At 40.4% G+C, this 26,614-nt stretch overlaps 1 protein-coding gene across 2 annotated transcripts; it reads right to left on the bottom strand.

Annotated features, from left to right (window-relative positions):
* Nucleotides 1-468: 468 nt before the first annotated feature.
* On the bottom strand, nucleotides 469-24,477 carry NMU (neuromedin U; the record flags this gene model as incomplete). Of its 2 annotated transcripts, XM_084899584.1 has the most annotated exons (9): nucleotides 24,191-24,402; nucleotides 17,181-17,239; nucleotides 10,477-10,524; nucleotides 8,009-8,068; nucleotides 6,686-6,715; nucleotides 6,546-6,596; nucleotides 4,558-4,632; nucleotides 1,564-1,617; nucleotides 469-504 (listed from the first exon to the last, which is right to left on the bottom strand). In XM_084899584.1, the coding sequence occupies exons 1-9, from the start codon at nucleotides 24,300-24,302 to the stop codon at nucleotides 469-471; spliced, it is 525 nt and encodes a 174-aa protein (XP_084755710.1). In that variant the 5' UTR covers nucleotides 24,303-24,402. The 2 variants fall into 2 exon arrangements, with proteins under 2 accessions (XP_084755710.1, XP_084755711.1); XM_084899585.1 differs by lacking the exon at nucleotides 4,558-4,632 and having other exon boundaries at nucleotides 24,191-24,477.
* Between the last annotated feature and the right edge of the window lie 2,137 nt (nucleotides 24,478-26,614).

The raw sequence follows: 26,614 nt of genomic DNA, 5'->3' as shown, positions 1-26,614 counted from the left end.
CATGTTTTCATGTCTTCCACATTTTGTTATTCTGTAGAAAAACTATACTTGAAAAATAAAAATGTTTTAAAAAAGAATCTTTGAATATGAATCATTTGGACGACGGAAGTACATTTATTCTGCAAGTTCTGACCCATTGAATACTAATTGCCAAAATAAGAACACAATCCCTTACAAGTACTTGCACACCAAATGGTGGTGAGGTTACTGTCTACAAAAATCAATGATAACGAATATTGTGGCATAGCCTGAGGAATACACGACATGGATAAAGCAAATTTGGCCCTGAAATACTGACATTTTCCATCATATAGCCCTCACAGATCCTATAAGTATAGTCCGTATGTAGGAATATTAATGTATACATGCAATCAAATAATGGAAATATATTGCAAATAGTTTAATTTGTGGATATCTGAAAACAACAGAAATTTTCCAACTGGGTTGAATTGTGAAACACATACCATTTTAAATGTAACCTTCTGATCTTCTTCCATTGCGTGGCTAGAAAATAACAAATTAGCAATAAATCAGTGCAATTAAGGAAGGAAGATAATTTTATAGAAAGCAGCCTAATAATGATCTTGATGTATGATATAATTTTTTTCCTCTATGTAGTCTTATTTCTTCCTTCAATTAATTCTCCAATTGGTTGTTAGAATTAGTTCTCAAAATGCAAATTTTACCATATGGTTCCCCTTATTTTTACATTAAAGTTGAAATTCCTTAGCTAAATATTTTATTGGCTATTTTCCATTAATTCTTCTCACTCAGCCCTTACAGCCTCTCTGGATCTCCTTCACTCCACAGCCTGGGTTGCATGTCTTTCTTTTAGAACCATAGCCTCTGGATTGAAGGTGCATTTAATATAGTATTTTGTATGTACTTATTTATCAATTTCCTGTATTAGGCTGTAAACTCATGGAGATAAGAATATAATCCTATCTGGCTTTATATTCTCAACCTTTGATAGATTGTCCAGCACCCAATAGATATTCAATAATTAGCTGCTGAATGAATGAATGAAAATTTTCTGGTAATGTATTAGGGATACAAACATTTTAGAAAGTATAGCTGCTTAGGAAGAAACTCATACTTAATAGACAATTTGGACATACAAAATACTAACTACAATGACAAAGATTTGTCTATTTATACCCTCTATTGTAGTTGATTCTTTTACTTTTAAAAGTGGATGGACATAGTCATAAATCTCCCAATCTATTGAATAAAACATTTTGTAAATGAATCCTTAGAACTTAAGGAGTAATACATCTTTAAGACACTCATTTCCTGCTTGTGAAATTTTATGGAACTAAACTGAGAAATAGGTGAATGTCTCCTGGGGTATTTACAAGCATGAGTAGTGGATTTGAGGCCACATATGCCATAGTATTAAAGCAATAAATAAGTTGGTAAAAGAAGTAAATCTCAGACTACGACACTTGATGTCAAATATCTATAAATAAACTTCAAAACTCAAGTTAATGCAAATAAATGCACAGTGAGAGTATTTTTCAATTTTGATACTGATTTTTTTAAAAAAATACAGTACATGCATACCCTGAATAAAAAGTATCTGCGGCTATGACTTGCAACAGGACCTTGAAATTCTCCCTGGAAGACAAAATGAGGACATTCCAAATCAAATTACAGGAGAAATAAGTGCAAATTCCTCTTGAAAGAACAGTGAAGCTCAAAGTTTTTTACAACTATCCTCATAAACAAAGAGGGAATCAAGGACATGAGTATATAATTCATAACAATAGTTAATCTTTGCATTTATACTTGAAGAATTTTCAACTAGCAGTACAACAGAATGTTGTATTTTAAAATAATTTCCTTTACTAATATAAAGATTCTATTTTCAAGAATTTTGTCACAATGTATATTTGCCAATAAGTAGAAAGAGAAATGACAGACACTTTATAATGAACTGTATTTAAAATCTCCTTTCAGCATTTTGTTAGAACAAAGTAATTTCTTTAAAATACATATTATATGTGCTAACACAACAAGGAAAAATATAAAATAGAATTGTCAGAGCTAAAATATACAATATTGCTATAGGAATTTATATAGAAATTTGAGAGTAAACTCATTGAGCCTTAAGAAGGGATTTTCCCAAAATAATTCTATCTATAAAAATGGTTATAAAAAATCAAATAGGAATAAATCAATTATTCATAATGGGTATATTGAGAAGTGTTTCTTTTCTTAAAACATTTCCTTTTAAATTTAATGGAAAAAATATTTAACATTTTATGATTTCCATAAAATTGGTTTTCATAGCTTCCTATTTTCAACTACTTACTATAAAAGTATCAGTATGGCATCCAGTAGGAAATGTGTCAACAAGACCTTTTTAAAGTTATTCTATAATATAAGTAAATTCATATTTTTAAATTCTACGAAATAGTTCTGACAACTATTAAAATTCCGAAATCCCTGCATTATGACAAACATATCTTACATTTTCAATATTTTATATCTAATTCTCATCTTGACTAAATCCACTCAAAATACCTAAAAGATTGGATTTTTTTTCTATTAAAAAAGTACACATTGAAACTATACATTTATATTGTTATATTTTTAAAAAGGGCAAAATGTAACTTAAAATGTGCTAAAATTTAAAACTCTCAAATCCAAACATGCAGGTTGTTTTAGTCTTATCATTGAAGAAAAATCAGTATATAAAATAATTTGGGAGGCAGGAGATGGAAGTGAGGATGTCTGGCAATCAAATTTTAAGAAAAGTGTTGGAATGTACTAGGATCTGAAAACTCAAAAATACTCCACTTAAAAAATATGTTTTAAAATTAGGCAACTTAGGCCTAGCAAAGCTAACACTACTGTAATTTTTTTTCTATTTATGCCTTACATTCTTTTCTTTCATAGGTTCCTAGGAAACTCATCTTTCAATATTGGAGTTATATTTGTCCAACAGAATATACTACCAAGTCACAGTTTATATTTTTAGATTGTTGTCTGCAAATATAGTCTGAAGTAATATTGTAAACTCATAACTTGATATATTTTAAGAAACTGAATCTTTAAATTGAAATCTTAGACTATTCACAAGTGAAGCAAACTTCAAAGAGTAGAAGTTAATTTTTAAAAGCGCCTCTTCTAGAAAGCTTGATAACAATTGATTTGATCCTTTTCATACTGGAAATTCTGTAATAAAGACTATTACAGTTCCTCTTACATTTTTATTTAAGCAGGTGGCAGCTACTATCTTCCTTAATGAAATCTTAGTTTAAGAAAGTGAAGAATTTGGGAGAAAACAGTGACCATAAAACTAAATTTTGAGAAATGTATTTGCCTAAACTGTATGGATGTTTAAAAAGTATTTGAAGACTTTCAGTGGTACATTTAAGAAGAATAAAATTAAGATGGCATTTAAATTAAGGGAACATATAAAACAAAATAATAGAAGTATCCAAGACTAGACTATAAGGAATGGCATAGTGAAAAAAATATTTGCAAAGACTAGAAGTCAGAAGAATCTATTGGAATTTCTAGATTGACCACTTACTAGAATGATCTTGGGAAACACCTTTCTTTAACTGTTCCAAATTGTTTTCCCTTTAGTAAGCAGGATAACAGTACTTACACAAGTGCCAACAGAGCTTCCAAAAGAATAAAATAAGAGAAGACTAAAAACTATAATTCATTTTAACAATGTAAGGCATTACTTAAAAATAATACCTAGAAACTTTCATCATTGAAAGAGAGAAAATTATTTTTAGATAACAATATAAACTCCTCAATTTCTAGTTTAAAAAGCTGTTAACAACGCTATCTTTATCTTAAACATAGATATTGATATAGGGCCATATTTTTGTTAATTGTGGGAAAAACAAAACACACCTACAATTAGTTCCTGATAGATTTATTTCTTGACCCTAAAGTGTTACTTTTGCTAACACTTTAGAAAGATTGCCATTCCAGTCAGTAGCCAACTTGTATACAGAGGGGCAGTACATTGTATTTTTTATTTTTTCTGTTCCCGTCTTCTGACTAGCCACAGAGGATGTGTCCTTTCTTTTTAAAAAATTGATGAGAGAGAGAGAGAGAGAGAGAGAGAGAGAGAGAGAGAGAGAGAGAGAGAGAGAGATCAATTTGTTGTTCCACTTATTTAGGCATTCATTGGTTGATTCTTGTTATGTGCCCTAACCTGGGACCAAACCCACAACCTTGGTGTACCAGGACCACACTTAACCACTGAGCTGCCTGGCCAGGGCCTGGCTGTGTCCTTTCTTCCAACCCAGAATCGGTTTCCTCGCTGGGAGGATCATGATCCTTGGAAGGGAATCTAATCCCAGCTTTCCGCACTGCGCCTAGCTTGAGATAGAAGGGCCATACTAGGAGGAAGGAAAATACCTGTGTTCTTTCTGAGTGTGAGAGCATTTAGGCAAATGGGTGCTCTTCGGCTACCTGGGCGTTTCTGTGTGGTTTGTCCTGAATCTTTATAAATCACCCCAGCTGGGAACTGTCAGAAGGGCTGCCCCGCACGGAGTGGCAAAGCGAGCATGCAGCTGTGTTACATACGTCCGGTCTGAACCTCTTCATTCTTCTCTCATGCAGTTGAGGAACGAGCTGCAGCAACGGATGCACGACAGACGACTGAGAGACACGAACACACACACAATGAGCACAGGGCTTCTCAGCACTGGGCATACAGACGCGTTTCCTAATTGTCTCTCTTTACCCACCGTACTTGCTTCAGACAAAACAGAACCAGAAAGATGTTCTCTGAGGCGGCCTTCTGCGAGCATTTCAAAGAACTGGGGAGGAGGCGCCAAGGGAGGCAATACAATTTGGTGGCTCTGTGCTAGGATCTTTGCCATGACACTGAGGAAGCACTTTCCCGAGGCTTCAGCATCTGCCAAGAAGTAGAACGCCTGCCTACATTCTACTTTTTTTTTTTTTTTTTTTTTTTTTACAAAGAGCAGCCTCTGCTTCTAGACTTACTCAATTATCTGGGGCAGATGAAAACAACTCGGGGAAAATCAGGTTTTTTTTTTTATTATGGAAACGTTTCTCTAGAACAGTGTTTCCCAAACTTTTCTCATGACGAGAATCACCTGGTGGAGTTGTTAAACTACAGGTTCCTGAATCCCAACTAAGAAGTGCTGAACTAGAATTTGGGGGATCATATAGGTAAAATTGTACACTGAACTAGTGCTCTAAGCTTAGTAATTTTGTAAGTATACAATTTTGTAAGGATACTAAAATTGTAAGTATACAACTTTACCTATATGTTCCCAAAAATTCTAGTTTAGCACTTCTTAGTTGGGATTCAGGAACCTGTGTCTTAACTCCACCAGGTGATTCTCATCATGAGAGAAGGTTGGGAAACACTGCTCTAGAAGATTACACATCTAGTAATCTCCTTTATAAATGATATAGTTTATTGAAAACTCAACATATGGAACAGGATGACGGGTGACACACAAAAAATGACATAATGTGTTGTTGATAGCACAAAATAGGACTAAGATACATTTTCTCGAAACAGAAAGATGCCAAGCAGAAGGAAATGAAAGCACATCGGAGACATGTGGTTACCTGCTTCAGTCTCATTTTAAAAGCATGGCTTCAATGGAACCGTCTCACAAGTATTAAAATCACTTAAACGGACCGCTTTAAGCCCTATAGGAGGCTATCTGTCAACCAATTCAACTTGTCTTTGGTTTTTAAAGCCGGTCTAACCTAACTTTCAACTCCTAATTTGTAAGAATACTCAATGTAGTAAACATTTAAAACTGAGTTTATGATTACAGTTCCCTTTCTACAGGTATATACATGTTTAAAATACACTATGCTCCTCATTCCCTAAATTGGTCCATAGCTGTGAGTCACAAGCTTAGAAAGAATATTATAGTCAAATTATTATTAAATATTCTAACTGGAACGCCAAAGGAGGTTCATTACCATTTTTTAAATCCATGCATAAGAAGAAAAACTACCACTAAAGCACAAAACTTCAAAGTGAACTGAATCCAAGTTATTGGTATCTGGCAAATCTTAGTAAATTCTCACTCTAAATGTCTAATGACAAATAAGGAGATCTTAGGAATAGAAGTAGATATATCTAATTATATTTAATTATATTTTTGACAATTATATTTTAATAGTTTTGAACAAAACTATTTCTCCCTTGTACTAATCACCATCTAAAATAATATTTTTTACTTGGTTTTATCTTTAGAATCTAAGTTTCATGACAGCAGGAATTTCTTCTTTAATTTTTAATTTTACTTACTGCTTTATTTCTAGCACCTAGAATTGTGATTAGCACATAGCAGATACTCAGTAAATAATTGTTGACTGGCTGAATGATTTTAATATATATGCAGTTATTGAGATATAAAACAAATTAAATGTATAATAAATATTGAATGCTATTTGTTCAGGTATGTATAAACTTTTAAAGTAAAAAAAAATAAATTTTGCTCTAGTTATATTAAATAAACTGCAAAAATTGGTTTGGGAAAAAATACCAATCATTACTAATAAGAAGTAATTCTACTTACCGCAACATTTGAGTTGCCCAACTTCCCTGTCTTCGAATAATGAAATAAGAACTGTTAAAAATAAATAGTGAGCTTTACTATAGATGATTAGTACTTTCCTTTATTATTTTTAATGTATATACTTATGGAAATCACCTTACCCTTTTGTTATTAACTTTTTCATCTGCTTTCTGTTTAAAAAAGATATACAAATATCATTATATTATGCATAACATAAAATTATAATGTATATAATATGTAGTATAAAATTGTCACATAAGTTTTAAAACATGATAAGTTACACAAAAAATATAAGACTTAAATTGATTAAACATATATTGCTCTAAAAACATGAAAAATTAAAGACTGTTCATAAATAAAGTGTGTACAAGATCCTTACCATAGCATTATTATAAGAGTAAAAAATTGGAAACATCCTGAAAGTTCAATATTGGGAAGGATATGATTGTGTTTAAAATATTCAGTGAAATAGACAAGAAGGAGTCCCATGAAAATACTTGTAGTTGTTCTCACCAAGTAATAAGATTGTTATTTTTGCTTTCTTCCATAAACTTTTCTATATTCCTCTTTTCCTCCACAAATCTGTTTTTAAGAATGAATCATCTCATTCCAATTTGTTGGTTTTTTGGTTTTTTTTTTGTCCTCATTTGCTTTTAATATTAAAGGAAACTCATGGATAAACACCATTGTCATTTCTTTTATTTTAATTAGAAGAAAAAAATTTAGAAAATGACCATTAAAAACACTAGAAACAAATACAGTCACACTTAGTTTCAGTAAATATTTATGCTTTCAAAATATCAAGGTTTCTTTGATTTATTGTATGTGAAAGGCATGGCAGTCAGAATGTACCAATGATCATGGTTAAATTAGAATTATTAATGAAAAATAAAATTCTAAACCTTAGGCTGTTATCCTTAATAAGATTTTAAAATAAGCTCATAGGTAAGATATAAAATATAAAATAAGGTTTGGTACATTATGCTATTTTTCAATTTCCCACCTATTCTCATTTCAGGACTAAAAGTTCTAGAAGAATCAAGTAATTTTAATAAGAAACCAAGACAGTAAGAATATAATTTTCAAACTGACATTGACAATATAATTTGATTTTTTTTTTTCATTCTTAACATCCTTCTCCCTAACAAAGATTTATCTGTTCTCCAATTGTAATGTGAGTCAGGGAGAGAAAAGAAGCCAAATGACCCCACATTTCTCTCATCTGAGGTAGAACACATACTTGAGGCGGACATATAACTTTTCAATCCATGACTGTAAACTTTATTGACCTTAAATCCTCAGACATCAGAGAAATTGAAGTATTTATTTCTCATCCAAAATCAACTTATTGTCTTCAAGCTCCTCTTGGCTTATTTCTTAAATAGGGTATTTTCTTCTAGTAGGAATTCCAAAATATCACTGAGCAGTTTTCCCCTACAAACAAAATACTATTTCATCCTTACCTGGGGCTTTGGTAGAGTCCCCATAATTGTGAAGCAAAGCTCCTCCAATGCATTGGATGCCTAATGGAAATGAGAAGGTACACAGGCTATGCTTCTGTTTTAACAACATTTGCATAGAAGATATATAACTGCAGAAAATTGGGAAAACAAGGATATTCCAACTACCCAGACTAGAATCCTTCTAGTGGCCCATTGAAACCGGTGGAATCCCTTGATTTTTCTCGTGACAAAAACTTGGCTCTTAAACATAAAACCTTCCTTCCAATTAGCAAAAAAGGAATTATGTACAATATATATGCAATGATTAAGGCTTCCACTGTGGTCCAGATACACAGTCCTCAGTACTTGCTAAGATTTCATGGAGTTCTATGACTGACAGTAAGGAAGCCAGTGCCAAAAGAGGGATTATGGTTCCCTGTTTGTAGTACAGTCTGAATCTACAGGCCAAAGCTGCGAGCCTGGCTGAATATTACTCATTCTTGGCTAATTTGGAAGTCCTTCAATTGCTCGAAAACAATGGGAGTTGGAGGGGAAGGAGCGGTCAATGGGGCACCCAACCTGAGTTACCACCCTTCCAGGCTGCTGACTGCACACCCCGGGATCAGGTTTTTCAAAGCATCTGTGTACCGAAGTAGGGCAGGGCTCCCTGTGGTTAGCAGCCAGCTGGGTGTGGTGAGGAGCAGCACAAATGGACAAGCAGAGGCGAAACCTACTTTGCACAGAATTTAGCACAGTAGCGCCATAAACAATTGATGACTTAATAAAAATGCACACTGGAAATAACGAGGATCTGGAACCATGGGGGTGATATAATTAGTGGTTAAAAACACGGACTTATGGAGGTGAGCGGCCTGCAGCCCTACAGCAATACAAATTCCGTTTCTACTCTTTGTTAGCTGTGCTACTTTGGGCTGGCTACCTACCCTCTCTCAGCTTCGGTTTCTTCAGCCATAAATCAGGGATGACAACATCACTGCAGGGAGTTCTTGGAAGGATTAAATGTCAGTAAAGCTCTTAGTACAGTGCCAGGTATCTAGCAGTGAGCTAACAATGGCAGCATTAGAAAAATGTGTGAAGCTTGATTTTCAGTTGTATGTACTCATAATTTAGAAGACCTGTCAGAAGGGTCATTTGGGGTCACCAATATCCTCAACGTCTGAACAACAGTGAATGGGTGAGATGGTTGGCTTTAGTGAGGGATATAGTTGTAATCATGAAACAGCTTCTTTGAGCATCCTTCCTAGCATCAGAGGTCTGCTGTGTTCTCGTCCATGTGTTTGTCTGCCACGCAAATTGTTGGGATATTTATTAATAATACTAGTGACCTGGTGCACGGAATTTGTAATTTATTGAAGCACTATATAAACATGAGTCATTTAATCCTATATACATTTTACTAATTTCCTAGTAAATTAGAAAAGACTAGTGATACTGATTTAAAAAGTCAAGACACATGGGTTTCAAACTCAATTGAGGGACAGAATATCAGCCCCCATATACAGCAACAGGCTCATTATTTTAATTAGCATTTTAATTTCCAAAATGTGTGAATATTATCTGCATATATATTCTTCTTAGAGTTAAAAGTCCTAGCACTTTACAACAAAAGCTCTTAGCTCTCAATATTACCTGCAGATGATGTAATAATTTCTAATATATTGACATCTATACTAATAAAAGAGTAATATGCTAATTAGAATGGACAAAGCCGGGGGCTTGGCTGGCCTGCAAACCACCCCCAAGTGGCCATCAGCCCTTTGCCCAGACCAGCCATGCTCCCCAGTGGGGACTCCAACTCTGAAGGAGGTGTGGCCAGCCTGAAAATGGCCACTCACCCACTCCCCCCAGCGGGGACCCTCCACCCCAATGGGTGTGTGACCAGCCTGAAAACTGCCCCAGGCCCCTCGCCCAGGCTGGCCCCACCTCCCAAAAGGACCCCCACACTGAGCAGGACCCCCTTCAGGGCAGAGCTGGCCCCCATCTTTGCACCAGGCCTCTATCTATACTAATAAAAGGGTAATATGTTAATTAGACTAGGAGACCTTTTGGATGTCCTTCTGGACAAAGCCATGGTGGCGGGGCTGAGGCAGAGGCGGTTAAGGGAGATTAGGCCAGGAGGGGAGGGCAGTTGGGGGCAATCAGGCTGCCAAGGGGGAGAGTTGGGGGCAAGCAGGTCGGCAGGCAGAGTGGTTAGGGGGCAATCAGGCAGGTAGGCAGGTGAGCAGTTAGGAGCCAGTGGTCCCGTATTTCGAGAGGGATGTCCGAGAGGTCCCAGATTGGAGAGGGTGCAGGCTGGGCTGAGGGACAACCCTTCTCCTCCACCCCCTCCCCCATGCATGAATTTCATGCACCAGTCCACTAGTGTTTTAATAAGTTCACAAAGTCAGGACAGATCCAAAGGGGAAAATGGAGCATTCAGCACTACACAAATGCCTACATCATTACAAAACACCTCCCACTGGAGTTACCTGAGGCTGAGAACCAATGGACAGGAAAGAGGAACAAGCAGCATCTATCTGTAGAAAACAAAAATGCCAGTCACATCTTGGAGATAGACAGAAAACAGCAGAAAATGGAAAGCAGATTTTACAAAGTCAGGTTACCTATGCAATGGTAACCTAAGTTCCATGACAGCTTAGGACTCTTAGATTTTGGGAAGGAGCCCCTTAAACTTTCTAAGGAAGTCTTGCAATTGGAATTTCCCAAAAATTCACCTCCAGTCACAGGGGTCCTATGTCCATAGGGATCATTAGAGAGTATAAAGATGCTTCTAACACGGAGGGAAAAATAGTTCCTGTGTTTTTCAGCCTGAGAAGTGTGAGTGGTGACCAAAAAATGGCCTCAGAATTAAGGAGAACCCTGTTATTATGCGGTTCTTTATTACACGTAAATCTAACCACACCATCTGAATTAAATGATAATAGCCTAAGTGCTAAATTATAAATAGCATGGTTAGTAGCAGACGGTAAAAACTCTTACACAATAAGGGCAGCCTACTAGTTTGCTACCACGGGGCCAGCATCAGAAAGGGTTCTATTGTACCAGAGTTTATTGAATTACAGTTGGCAACTAGCTGTTCTCCTAAAGAGAAAACTTGCAAGGTTTTAAACTGTAATATAAAAGACTTACATTAATCATTCAAAAAACAGTGCTGAGAAGTTAAGCACTAAACTAGATGTCTGAAGTTATTTGTGGCATTTATTATTATTATTATTATTATTATTATTATTAGTGGCCTTTTAAAATAGAACTGGAAAAAATGAAACTGATTCTCATCTGTCTGGAATCATTTGGGTTTATGACATACTACTGCAGGGGCCCCTTTCTAGTCTCAGAATCCTTTTTTGAACAGTTTAATTTAATTTCCATTCTCCCACCAAACTGAAGAGGGGGTTATCATACTCTTCGGTCATAATTTCTCAGGTTCTTTGTTGCTTTCAAGTTGAACATGTCCTAAAATATATTATTCTGCAGTTAGAGTATAACAAAGGTGTCCAATATTACTTTTTTTTTTTTTTTTAAAAAGCAAGCTTAGATCTCTCTCCTCTTTATTCTCACAGAACTTGTCATCTTCTCTACATATCGCAGATGTGGAGGAATTGTTTTATCCCACGTGTCCCTCGCTCCCTCTCCCATGCCCTATAAACCCAGAATCATGGATATAAACACATACACACATATACACACATAGTGATAAACTTCTTGCAGGCAGTGGCTACGCCATATCTAACTCGGCTAGAGTAAGTTCTCAATAAATATTATTTAACTAAATGTAATTGAACTTATGGGAAAAAATATGAGACAAGTCAATTGAGAGAGGAAAGCCAAAAAAGGTACCCATATAAGCTCTGAATTGTGACCCAGGTGTAATCTATCACCTGCCAATGATATTTACTGTGATTTAGCAGGTTGGAGAAAGCGATTCCTTCTAACATTTTTGTGCTGCTTAGGTATCTGAGCTCAGGGGGAAGGCTGTCCACCCACAGACCAGGCTGCCCATCTGTGTGTGATGGCCATTGTGTCCAAGAATACAGAGCTCCAGAGCCCCAAGATAAGTAATGAGTGCATCTACATCGTTTGAATAAAAACATCAGAATAAGAAAAAAACACCAATTAATTAAATTAAGAGATAATTGCAAAGCTTTTCAGCCTTTGTTCTCCTTTCTGTTAGAGGGCACAGCAACATCGCTGGCCCATTTGTTCATTGTACTCGGATTCTGGCCCTAATGGTTTTAAGTGCCGCTAATGGCTTTCGAGAACTCTGCAGAATCCATTGATGAATTTGGTGGAAAATGTATTACCATATGACTGGCATTTTGTTTTTTTACAGATAGACGCTGCTTGTTCATCTTTCCTGTCCATTAATTCTCTGTACTTGGGTTGAAAATATGTGTTTCTAGTGTTCTTAGCATCTTAACTTACTTAAATGATAGGGCTTTTACATCTCAGGGTTTTACCCAGCATTATCATCTAAATTATTTTTTTTCAAAAATTTCCCACATAATATTCTAGTAGATGGTTTCAAGCTAAAATAAATGTTTATTAGACTTTAGCTGTTGTCTAAGTGATCTTTCATCTTGTTTATATTTTTCTGGCGTGTGTGTGTTTTGATATACCGAAGCAAAGATCCTTATAAAAAAAACTATAAATTCTATGCAATTAAAGACTGTTTAGTACTTGGCACTCACCATCTATCTTATCTTTTCCCTTATATATACTATTGGGGGTGGCTAGGTACAAAGGGTATTCTTCTCGGTTCATAGCTCACTGTCATCATTGGACTCTATTATTTTTATATTCCCAATTCCTACTCCTATTCCATCCTCTTATGGGCAACTCTTCTGTCATGTATGTGGGTCCTTCATTTGTTTAGGATCCTATAAAATGTTACTGTTGTTTGTTGAGCACATATGGTATTTTCTTACTTTTTTTTTTTCAGTTAGCACTATACTTGGAGACCTGGCCATGATACTGGGTACTCTAGTATGCTGCTCCCAGCTGTCGGAGAATACCTACAATGTGTACCCACCACATGTTGTCTATACACTCCCTGATGATGGACAGCTGGGTTCCCTCGAATCCCTCCTTTACCTCCTGTATCTGTCCTCCACTCACGGGTCTGTAGGAGAATATCTGGGCTGTATCCCCAGGAGAGGGAATGGGGAAACCTAGGTGGCTTTAAAGATGGCTCTGGAGTTGACACTCTTACCATCAATGCGTGAGGGTACATACACCCCACATCTTTGCTAACGTTCACCATTATGACACTTGGCTGCTTTCTTAATTTCCATTTCATTATTACTAAGGAATTTAAGCATCGCTGTAGACAGGTTTGTTGGCCTTTTAGGTTTTGTCTTAAATTGTCCTATCCTTTGACTATTTTTACCAGGATTCCCATCCTTATCCAATTGATTTGATAGTATTTCTTAGGTTATTCTAGAAATCAATCCCTTATCAGTTTAGACATTGTTCATATCTCATTTCAAAGGTTCTTTTCTTTTTCTGTGGCATCTTTTGTTGAAAGAAATCTTTACTTTTAATGTAAATCAATTCAGCATTTTTTGACCCTACGATTTATATTTGAAGTTTTATTTAGGGAGTCTTTCCCTGCTACTAGCTCCCAAAGATGTTTTCCTAGTAGAAAATGTTTTCTATTAATTTCACAATTTTACCATTTATATTTAGACTGGAGGCCTGGTGCATGAAATTAGTGCATGGGCAGGATCCCTAGGACTGGCTGGCGATCAGGGCCATTCTGTGGGGTGACCAGCAGGGAGATTGGGGGGCCATCCCTGGCACCTGCCTTGGCCCGCTTGACACCACCAGCTCGCCGGCCCCACCCCCCACCACTGCTGTCGGTTGCCTCCCTCTGCAGGCAACTGGCAGGGTGATTGGGGGTGCCCTTCCTCTGGCACCCACCTTGGTTGGCCTGGGGCCTGCAGGCTGGGGGAAACTCCTGCATTGAGCATCTGCCCCCTAGTGTCAGTGCGCATCATAGCAACCAGTTGTTCTGTCATTTGGTTGATTTGCATATTAGGCTTTTATTATATGGGATCTTTAATCCACCTGGAGCCCCCCTTTGTTAGGGTGTTAAGTTTTACTTTCCTCCATATAGAAAGACAGTTTCTCAACCCTCACTGGCCAAACACTCCTCTTTTCCCCACTGAATTTTAGCATCACTTGTATTGTAAGTTAAGTTTGCGTGTACCTAAATTTGTCTTACATTGGGTTCCCCAGAAACAGGCCTTGAGATAAGGATGTTGATATAAGTAGATTCGGGGGAGGTGACCCAAGGAGCACTAATAGAAGACCAGAGAAATAAAGCAGGACGAGGAGAAATCCATTGAAGGGAATGTTATCAAGCAGGTTATCACTATTGGTAACTGGGGCCAATATGTCTGGGGAGCTCTGGGAGCCAATGTAGAACTCAGAGTTAAGGTGTTTAGCCACCAACTCCCTTAGGTCACCAAGTGGAGGCCGCTCTCCGTGGGGGCATTTACTCCCAGGCATTTCTGGTGGTATGTGCCCTGAGCACCGGCCAAGCAGGCAGGTCCACAGGGGCATGCGATTAGAATCAGCAAATTCGGAGTGCCCCGGAATGGTGAGTGAAAGGGGCAGAGCAGGGCACTGACAGTGTCTGTTAAACTCTCCAGGCTTTAGTCCCTGTTCCATTAGCTCGTCCATCTGTTCCTGTGTCCTTACCTTTTCTATTACTACAGTTTTCTAGTACTTCTTTTTTAAAAAAAAATATATTTTATTGATTTTTACAGAGAGGAAGGAAGAGAGATAGGGAGCTAGAAACGTCGATGAGAGAGAAACATCAACCAGCTGCCTCCTGCACACCCCCCACCGGGGATGTGCCCGCAACCAACATACATGCCCCTGACCAGAATCGAACCCGGGACCTTTCAGTCTGCAGACCGACGCTCTACCACTGAGCCAAACCGGTTTCGGCTCTAGTACTTCTTGATGACTGCTAGGGCTAGTTCTCATTCTTAGCTCTTTATATTTAAAATCCCCTTAGCCATTTCTAGACCTACACTTTTCCATATCAATTTTAGGTTACATTTATGAAGTTTCTTAATGAACACTAAATGAATTTTCTTAATGTAATACACTATGATTATAAAAGAGAAAAGGCATACTGCTTATTTCAAAAAATGCAGATAACATATTTAATTAAGTTCAAATTTGATTTAAGATTAACAAAACTCTTAGTAAGATTATTATACTAAGCAAAATAAACCAGTCATGGAAAGACAAGTATCACATGATCTCACTCATATGTGGAATCTAATGAACAAAATAAACTGATGAACAAAATAGATCCAGAGACACAGAAGCATGGAACAGACTGAAATCTCAGAGGGAAGACAGAGGTGGGTGGATGGATGGGTGGGAAGAGATCAACCAAAGAACTTGTATGCATATATGCATAACCATGGACACAGACAATAGTGTGGTGAAGGCCTGGGGCAGGGGTGGGCTAAAAAGGGAACATATGTAATATTTTCAACAATTTGTTTTTGAAGATAATTTCATGCCCAGCCAGTGTGGCTCAGTTGTCAAGCAGGGACCCATGAACTAAGAGGTCACCAGTTTGATTCCAGGTCAGAGAAGCATTGATTAGATGCTCAAATCTCAGAGGGAAGGTAGAGGAGGGTGGGGGGAAGGGGAAGAGATCAATCAAAGGACTTGTATGCATGTATATAAACATAATCAATGGACACAGACACCAGGAGGGTGAGGACATGAACAGGAGGGGGGTTGGGGGGGGGGCAATGAGGGATAAGGACACATATGTAATAACCTAATCAATCAATCAATGAATCAACGAATCAATCAATCAAATATAATTTCCATGCCCAGCCGGTGTGGCACAGTGATCAAGCATGGACCCATAAACTAAAAGGTCAGCAGTTTAATTCCAGGTCAGGGCACATGCCCAGGTTGTGGGCTCGATCCCCAGTAGGGGGCGTGCAGAAGAAACAAGTCTCATCAACGTTTTTATCTATCCCTCTCCCTTCCTCTCTCTTTAAAATCAGAAGAGAATTTAAGAAGAGAATTTTCTTAACTCCATAAATTACATAATAAAATTCTAGAGCAAATGTATACTTATTATGATTGGAATACTTTTAAAATGGATCCTTTCTAATTTATGGAAACTTTCCTTGTGTGTTAACACTGGTCTATTTTTTTTTTATTAATGTCCAATTATATTAGAAAAGATTGTATATACTATTTAGTGCAGGATTTTAAAAATATGACAGCTCAAATTTATTAATTTTATGATTAGGTCTTCGATATATCACTTTTGTGTTATTTGTTTTAACTATCTGTTTTGAGAAAGGTATATTAAAGTCTCTAACTACAACTGTTCATTATTCCCTGAAGTTCTATCAATTGTTAAATAAATTGTGAGGTTGTTTTGTTAATATATATTAAGGATGATTGTATCTTTATGTTTGTTCTTTTATTAGCATATAACATTCTTCCCTGTTATAACAGTTTGTTCATTTAATTCTATGTTGTCAGATATAAGATTGCTATTCCAATTTTTTGCCATTCATATTTGCTTGGCACATCATTTTCCATGCTTTTATGCTTAGCCTATTTTGTTTTTTTTCTGTTTTAAATGTACCTTTTATAGATAACATATGCTAACTCGTTTTTTGTTTTTTTTTTTCTAAAAAAATACAATCTGATAAGCCCTGTCCTTTTTTTTTTTCACTTTTTAAAAAATTCTTTATTGATTAAGGTATTACATATGTATCCTTATCCCCTTATTGCCCCCCAAGCCCTCACTCATGCCCCCACCCCCCTGTTGTCTGTATCCATTGGTTAGGATTATATGCATGCATACAAGTCTTTTGGTTGATCTCTCCCCCTCACCCCCACCCTCCTCTGAGGTTTGACGGTCTTTTAAGTGGTGTATTTTAGCCCACTTTTTTTTTTTTAATTTCTCTCTTATAAGGACTTATTTCTGCCACCTTACTTTGTTTCTTTTCACATTTCCTTCTTTTATTTAATAAAAATTATAATCCTAAATGTTATAATATCAGAATGTTAGTAAAATTATAGCTGTCCCCAAACGCAATTATATTATTTCATTTTACTATAAGTTCAAAGAAGGGTATAGTTTCCACTAATTTGTATGAGGGTAATTCTTTACCTCATTCCACAATTGTAGCTCTTCTTCAGGCTGTAATCCTTGAGGTAAAATTGGAGCACCTAAAAAAAAAAAAAAAAAAAAAAAAAAAAAAAAAAAAGTTATACTCACATGTTAATTTTATAGTACGTCTTAAAAAATTAAACATTTATATATACATTTATTAGTTGCTTAATAGTGGGGATATGTTCTGAGAAATCCATTGTTAGGTGATTTTGTCATTATGTGGACATCATAGAGTGCACTTAGGGAAACTTAGATGGTATAGCTTAACATATACCTAGCTTAATATATACCTAATAGTATAGCCAATTACTGCTTCTAAGCTACAACTTACAGAGCATGTTACAGTACTGAATCCTACAGGCAATTGTAACACAATGCTATTTGTGTATCTAAACAGCCCTGGCCAGGTAACTCAGTTGGTTAGAGTGTCGTCATGATTTGCTACGGTTATGGGTTCAATCTCTGGTCAGGGCATATATAAGAAACAACCAATGAATGCATAAATAAGTGGTTCAACAAATTGACATTTCTCTCAAATCAATACAAAATAATTAAACATATATAAATATAGGAAAGGTATACTAAAAATACAGTATAAAAGATTTAAAAATGGGCTCTGGCCAGGTTCTCTCAGTTAGAGCATCAGCCTCTAGACTGGAGAGTCGTGGATTTGATTCCTGGTCAAGGGCACATACCTCGGTTGCAGTTCTATCCTAGCTCTGATTAGAGTATGGCGGGGGCAGGGGGTGGGGAGGGGGGAATGGAAGCGGGGAATGGGAAATCAATAGATGTATCTCTCTCACATTGATGTTTCTCTCCCCTCACTCTTCCTCCCCTCCACTCTCTCTAAAAGAAAAAAAACAACCAATGACATCACCCAAACCCAAGTAAGGTTCTTAATGCAGTCACAGATGTAATCCTCCCATAATTGCCTTAGTCTCTTCTCATTGTTTTCCTCAGTTGCAGCAATAGCCTAATCAAAGTTCCTGCTCCTGTCATAGGCCTGAAAGGTGCTGTAATTCCTTGATTCATTGTTTGGATCAAAGAAGTGACGTGTGGAGGGAGAACTATCAGTTTGATAATAGAGATGAAAAATCACCAATGAAAAGAGAATGTCTTTGAGCATTATCAACAATAACCAAAATCTCAAAAGGTATATTATTCTCCAAACAGTACTTCATTTCACTGGCGTGGCAATTCAGGAGGACATCTTGGAAGAGAAGTTGGGTCATTCACAACTTCTTATTGCTCCTGTAGGAAGGACAGTGTGTGCTTATGGATAGGCCTCCAGGTCCTGGGGTTCTCACTCTGCCAGATCACAAAGGGTTTCCATTTGTAGCCTGTGACATGGCCCCGCGTAAGACTGTTCTCCTGTCCGGAAAAGCCTGGGAACCTGGCATCGACATGGCCTTTTGTTTTGTGGTGTTTTTTGTTGTTGTTGTTGTTTTTTAAATATATTTTATTGATTTTTTACAGAGAGGAAGAGAGAGAGATAGAGAGCTAGAAATGTCGATGAGAGAGAGAAACATCGACCAGCTGCCTCTTGCACACCCACTACCGGGGATGTGCCCGCAACCAACGTACATGCCCTTGACCAGAATCGAACCTGGGACCCTTTAGTCCGCAGACTGACGCTCTACCGCTGAGCCAAACCGGTCTCGGGGACATGGCCTCCTTTTGGATGCAAGTCCTTTCAGGCATCCATTTCAGAACGGGGAGTTTTCATACATGCTGAACATTATTTGCTCTGGCAAGTAATTTTCCACCACAATCATCTTAAAGAGTTTCCAAAAATGCTTCAGCTGCCTTCACATCAGCCTGTCAGACGCACCACTCACTTTCTCGTGATGTAATCAATAACAAGTCTTGAATTGTTTAAACCACCCGGAGGCTAGCAATAAACTCAACAGTGTAGTCGGGTCCAGCCTTTTCTCTCTCACATCATAGATTTGCTTAGAACTTTTTGCTTTGACCACGATCATCATGGTGCTGAGAGGTGTAACTTCTGTGTCCAGTCTCCAATCCAGGCCATGTCTGTCTGAGGCCCTTCTCAAATTGTGTTAGTCTCTCTGTCTTTAAAGAAGTAGATCCTTAACAAGGAAGTAGATCCTGTCACTTTGTTCTTGTTCTTCAAGATTATAGTGATGGTGAAGTGGGATATGCCTGACTGGCAAGCAACAGCCATCACTGATCGCCCACCTTTGTAGTCAATCACTTTTAATTTTGTTTCCAGGTCAATCACTAAACACCTCTTATTGGCAAGATTAGCGGTGGATTTTGTTTGCTTAGGGGCCGTGATGAAAACAACATGAGATTAAATCAAGCACAAGAGAAAAGGAACAATTAACAGACACAGCAAATACGAGATGCATGAGGCTGCTGCTGGCATAACACGACATCCTGTTTTACAGCAAACCTTTTTTTTTAAATCAGTATAAAGAGTACACTCTAAAATAATGATCAAAAGTATAATATAGTAAATACATAAAACAGCACCATAGTCATTTTTTATCATTATCAAGTATCATGTGCATTACCTAACTGTATGTGCTATACTTTTACACAACTGTCAGTGCAATAAGTATGTTTATACCAACTCACAAGCAATGCATTATGGCAGGACAATCAGATGGCTAGGACATCACTAGGCAATAGGGATTTTTCAGCTCTATTATCTTACTAGAGGCCTCGTGCATGAAATTCATGCACTGGAGGGGGGTGTCCCTCAGCCCAGCTGGCATCCTCTCCAATCTGGGACCCCTTGGGAGATGTCCGACTGCTAATTTTTGGCCCGATCCCTGTGTGATTGGGCCAAAACCAGCAGTTGGACATCCCTCTCACAATCCGGGACTGCTGGCTCCCAACTGCTTGTCTGCCAGTCAGTCTGATCACCCCCCTAACCACTCCCCTGCCAGCCTAATTGATGCCTAACTGATACCCTGCTGGCCCGATTACTACCAACTGCCCTCCCCTGCCAATCTGGTTGCCCCCAACTGCCCTCCCTTGCAGGCCTGGTTGCTCTTAACTGCCCTCCCCTGCAGGCCCAGTCACCCCCAACTGCCCTCCCTTGCTGGCCTGGTCACCCCTAACTGCCCTCCCCTGCCGGCCATCTTGTGGTGGCCATCTTTGACCACATGGAGGCAGTCATCTTGTGTGATGGCATGAGAGTCAATTTGCTTATTACCTCTTTATTATATAAGAATAGGACCTCTATCATTGACTGAAAGGTCATTATGCAGCACATGACTGTAGTTACATTTGCGTTCATATAAGAAGACATACTTATGAAATAAACCTTTATAATATTATGAAGGCATTACTCTCAGGAAAGAATCACATATGTCCACATAAAAACTTGTATTAGTACATGAATGTGCATAGCAGCATTATTCATAATAGCCAAAAGTACAAAAAAAAAATCCAAATATCTACTGTCTGGTGTATCAGTAAAAAAATATAGTACATCCACACAATAGAACACTATTAGCCATCAAAAGGAATGACAAATCTCAGAAGGAAGGGAGGAGAGAGAAACAGGAAGAGATTTACCAAAGAACTTATGTGTATATGGGCATAACCCATGGATATGGACAATAATGTGGTAAGGGCCTGTAGGAGGTTGATGGGGGCAAAATGAGGGTGGTGGTGGTATAGCTATAATATTTTCTTTCTTTATTTAAAATTTTATTTTATTGTTTAAAGTATTACAAATAGTACAAGTCTCCCCCCTCCCCATTATCTGAAATTCTTTCAATAAAAATTATTATTATTATTATTATTAATAATAATAACAATAATATAAAAGAACTACAGATGCTCCTCAACATATAATGGAATTACACCCCAATATCACAGCTTAGCCTAGCCTGTATCAAATGTGCTCAGAACACTTGCATTAGCCTACAGTTGGGCAATTATGTTGAGTTTCATCTCAACAGTAATTGCCTCCCTCTTTTTGTCACCATAGGCAGGAGATACATTTTGTAGCCATGGTGGGATGCAAAACACAAAACACAATATCCCCAAAATGGTGGCAACGCAGTGCTAGTACCCTGTAGAGTGTCAGTTGGTTACCCTCACGATCACACGGTCCCCAGGGAGCTGTGACCTGCTGCCGCTGCCTAGCATCACAAGAGCCTGTCATACCTCATATAACGTGGGGCAAAAGTTTACAGTTGTTCGTATGGAAAATGATACAGTAATTAATAAATAACTACTAGTAATAGAACAAGAATAAACTCTGTTTCACATACTCATAATTGTAAGCCTACTTTTGCCCTATCCTTAATTGCTAGCCTGAGAAAGGATCAGAATTCAAAGTATAGTTTCCGCTGAATGTATATTGCTTTGTGCCACCATGAAGTAAAAAAAATAGTAAGTCGAGCCACCATTAGTCGGGGACTGTCTGTACTGGTATATATTACAACATCGCTGAACATCAGACATATGAGACTAAGTCAAATACCACCAAACATTGTATGGTTTCACTTATATGGGATTTCTAAAAAAGGCAAATCAATAGTGATAGAAAAATGAGTGGTTGCCTGGAGCTGGGAATAGAAATGAATTTTAAGAATTCTTCAGTGAGCAGGGGCCTGACTGGAAAAGGACACTTCTTTATTTAGTCCTGGGCACCTTATCACTTACTGTCACAGATCAAGTCAAGTGATAGCTTGTTTCAGATATCCCAAATGTTGCCCAGTTATAGGAAATTTCCTTCTTTATTTTACTACTAGTAGCCCTGCACACGAATCTCTGCACCAGTAGTTTGCCAGTAGCTCGCTGCCGCTCTCCAGTAGCTCTCCACCCACTGCCTCGCCCTCCTGTAGTTCCCCCCACCCCACCCCCCTACTTCCCACCTCATAGCTTGCTGCCCTGCCCCCTCCTGTAGCTCTCCACCGCCCACTCGTAGTTTGCTACCCCACCCTCCTGCTGATCCGTGATCCGGTTGTTACACGGTCAGTTCTTATACTTCATGGCATAACAACCATTTGCATATTACATCTTTATTATATAGGATTGTTCTCTGAATAGTAAACAGTTTCCATCCACAGAATCCAACTGGCCCTTTGTCTTCTCATTGCTATTGCATGCTCTGCTAATTCATTCATTGACACTGTTTTATTTTCTTCTGGCTTCATGACCTACATTAATATTTATTGTTTTTAGACACATCCAGTTGCATCTCCTGTAAGGGTTAAATCCAGGTAGATTCTCTCCCAGGTGTGCTTATGTAGGTCAAGCTTCCCCATCAGTGTCATCTTTAGAGATTCTGGACTGGGGCACATCACACTGTATGTGCACCCTCTCCCCATTCCTTCACAATTAGCTTTTGGTATCAAGAGCAGTCTGAAGGGGAAAGAAGACACAAAAGGGCCGTTTGGGAGGTCTCTGTGCAGTGACAGATGTGTTTCATCCCTTTGCTAGAGAAAGGTTAGGGAATATTTATGAGTCAATCTGTCGGACAGCAGATAGGCTATTTGGGAAATGAAGCCCAAGACGCATCTTTTTTAGAAGGCAGCTGCTTCCTTTCATAGTTTCTGTTCAATCAGCAGCACCCCAAAGTGCCCTCCCCCCAAAAGCAGGTATCTCTCACTGATGCCCACACCACTGCAAACACATAGCAGGTAACCTGCATGGAAAGTACATTTGCTTTACAAAGGAAACAAACAAAAAGAAAGAAAGAAAGAAAGAAAGAAAGAAAGAAAGAAAGAAAGAAAGAAAGAAAGAAAAGAAAAGAAAAAGAAAAGACAAGACAAAATACACCACACGTTTAAAACTATGATTATCTGCTTCCTTGGCAAGCTAGATAAAGATCACCTTCCTAATTTTACCAATACTAAATTGAAAACTATCACCATTCCTTTGCATAAGTCACGGTGTCTCTGCTGGCTGTGATGGAGAAGGCTCTGGTCCCCTCGCTTCTGTTCGCTTAGTTCTCAAAGCCAAACTACCTTGTTTTCCAAGCAGGGGACTCTTCCTCCCCTCCCCTCCCACCACCACCAAGGAAAGGAGAAAACCAAAACCATTAGAGGACAACAATAAAAAGAAATACCTTGGGAAAAGGAAAAATAGCCTCCGTCTCCCCACCTCTACCTGAGAGCAGACCTGCGTGCTCTGAAAGGTCCCTGTTCCCGGTGACATTCTGAACAATGAGGAACGGGCCTGCTGTCTCTGACAGGGGGGAAGAGGGAAGCTGGGAAATGCATGGTCTTAGGCCAGTGGCTGCCTGAAGGAGGGTCCCTCAAGGCCCCTGGAAAGGTAACCTGGAGGGACCCGGTAAGGGATCTCCCCACTATGAGGTGCGCTCTGCTCTCCCCTCCCAAGCTTCCGACCTCCCCCCCTCCCCTGACCATGTCTTTGCTTTTCCCACTTCTTTCCTCTAACCCAAGCTCAGGACGTCCCTGTGGCGATCAAGTCGCATCCGCCTTCCACCTGAGCTATAGCATAAGCTGAAAGCCTGTTTGCACAGGTGCCTCTCCAACCATGTATGCTAAAAAACACAAAAATAATAAATAAACAAACACACACACACACACACACACACACACACACACACACACACACACACACACACAGTACCCTTTTCCGGATCTGGCGCCTGAAACCTACAAGGCGCAGAGCCTCTCGCTCTCACCCCTCTCTCTAACCGTCTAACCAGAGCGGGGCCGGTGTCTCCGGGCGCAGGCGGAGCGCTCTCCACACTGACTTCGCAGCGGCAGGTGCAGCCGCGCGCTCCCTCCGGTTCTGCTTAGACCACCGACCCCTCCGCTCACTCCGATCGCTGGGGAAGCATCTGCATCTCCGCGCTTCCCGCTCCCGTTACCCATGGGCGAGTTTCTCCCGCCGCAGGCTGTCCCCGCCCGGGGGGCTCCGAGGCCCCTGCGCCAGGGCTGCAGCGCTGGGGCCCGGCGGACGGGGAGCGGGGCGCGCGGCCAGGAGGTGGCCGGGGGGCGCGGGGCGCGCGGGGGGCGCGGCCAGGGGGTACGGGGGCGCGGGGCGCTCACCTCGGCCGGCGCCCGCCCAGCAGGCCAGCAGCAGCAGCAGCAGCAGCAGCGGCGGCGCCGCGGCCCCTCGTCCGGGGGGCGTCCTGGGGAGGCGGCTTGCTGCCGGCGGCATCTCGGCGCCTGCGGACGGACGGACGGACGGACGGACGGCTCGGGGTTCGCGGGGTGGGTGTCCTGGCCTCGCCTCTGCGTTCCCGGAGCGCACTCGTGGGGCTTGGCCGCGGATCTGCCAGCCCCGCTCGCCGCCAACTTTTAAGCCTCGTGGACACGTGGGCGGAGGCGGCGCGGAGCCCGGCGCCCCCCGCAGCCCGGCCTCCAGGCGTCACTCCGGCCGCTGCCCGCGCCGTCCGCCCCCGGGGGACCCGCGCCCCCGTGTCCCCGCTCTGACTCAGGCCACCAAGGGCTTCGTCACCGCCGCCCTCGGGACTTCGGGAACGCGGAGAACGGAATTAAAACAAGCCACCCCATCCTTGGAAGGATGGGGTGGCTTAGGAAGGGGGATGGCAGACCAGGTGATCCCAGGAGGCTGGGGCTTTTCACTTAGATTTGGCCACCCTCTCTCGGTCCTTGAGCGCGTCTGGGACGTCCCTGCTTCCTCCCCCTCCTGCGAAAGCCTGCCCTGCCCTGCCCTCCCACCCTCCTGTGGGACCCCCTCTTCTGACCACATAGCACTTGGCTCACTCATCCCTCCCAGCTCCTAGCAGGATGCCTGGTGCCTATGAAAACGCTGGTTCCACCGTGATGTTGATGCGCCCAAATTCCTGCAAGGCCTGAGGCCACTTGGGGCAATGGACTTGTCTGTTAATAAAGGTCGAGGAGAAAGGACCTTGAGGGGGCTGGGTCACACATACTGATAGGTCTTCCCTTCCCCCAACTGATGGACTGAGTGTGACCTGCCCCCGATTCCTAAGTCCTTAATCATGTGCCTTATATGAAGCCACCAATCAGCGGGTGCCGCATACCCTAAGCGCCATCCCTTCTCTTTCCTCCCCTCAAAAGGCGCCTTCACCCCTGCACTTGTGCTCTCTCTTCCTTTGGAAGGCAGCCCGGCAGGGGTCTTCTCCTCTAATAAAGCCTGAGTCCTGGTCTCCGGCCCTCTGTCTCATCTTTCACATACATTTCTAACAAGTCTAGAAAGTCTCGGGGTTACCTTGAGGGTGGGTTTCCAAGCCTAAGGTAACCCCTTTTCCTTTGCAGCTCAGCGGCTCTCCATCCCTGGAGGATGCATTCTGATTTCTAGGGTGACCCGACCTCTGCGTTCCCTGTGGGTGCTTTCCTTCCTAAGTGGAACTGTTCAGGAACAGCCTCTTTCAGGATGCGGGCCCGATAAGGTTTTAATTTCCTCCTACAGAACGAGCGAGGGAAGGCCCATCTTATTTGATCTCCATTTGAAAGGAACGCAGGGGATGGCGTAGGAAGGAAGTACATTAACATTTCTTGAGGGATGTCTTTAAGTCAGGCACTTTCCCTTGCTATTTCTTTTCATATTCATGGCATCTCTGGGATGCTGAAGTATTTTGCTCCTCCTTTGATGATGAGAGATTTATACCATCTGTTCAAGGTTGTCAGCATGTGAGAGAGCCACTGTCCGGTCTACTCTCCCAAGAGGTTCCTCCCCCAATCAGGCTTTTTAATGTATCAGGCGTGCATTGTGCGGCCCGCTATAATCAAGGCCTGCCCTTAAGGATACCACACTTCATAACAGGAGGACCTTCCCCAAAGGAATTTACAATTAGGTAAGGAAGCCCAAACTCACACTCAAAGAGCTGCATTACGAGGCAGCCTGGGATAGTGCTCAGAAATACAGAGAGAAGCCAGGTTATAAGCCCCTCAGAAACAGTGAACAAAAATAATGGCTTCCATTTTTCAGTTCTTCGTACACACAAAACCTGTGAGCAAGGCCAGATGATAGAGCCTGGTCCAGGTCCAAGGATGGATGAGAGCAGCTTTGATTCAAGAGTGCTTGAGCTTTGATTCATTCCCAGAGTAATAAAATAGTAGTGCAGACGATGCGAAGGAGGTAAATGAAATAAGGATGCAGGAAAGCCTCATTGCTTTCCTCCTGTCTCCTGAAGGGGCACTGAAAGATGCCACCTGCGTTCAGTGGCCGATGTGGGGTGAGATGTCAGTGGAAAGAGAGAAGCCTGAAGATAGTGGGCTCAGTGCTTTCTAACCAGGTGGCTCTCAGAGGATCAGCAAAAGAAAAACTCATGCATTACAAGTTCTGCTTTGTTTTTGATTTTTTTTTTTCTTGTACAAACCAAGCTGTTCTGAATGTTCGTGTACAAGTTCCTTGGTGCACATGTGGCCGAAACCAGTTTGGCTCAATGGATAGAGCGTCGGCTTGGGGACTGAAGGGTCCCGGGTTCGATTCTGGTCAAGGGCATGTACCTTGGTTGCGGGCATATCCCCAGTGGGGGGTGT

This window comes from Pipistrellus hanaki, assembly GCF_964339955.1.
Source record: "Pipistrellus hanaki genome assembly, chromosome: 1".
Taxonomy (NCBI): domain Eukaryota; kingdom Metazoa; phylum Chordata; class Mammalia; order Chiroptera; family Vespertilionidae; genus Pipistrellus; species Pipistrellus hanaki.
Note: the sequence above shows the minus strand (reverse complement) of the source record. Positions and strands in the feature narration are given on the sequence as shown.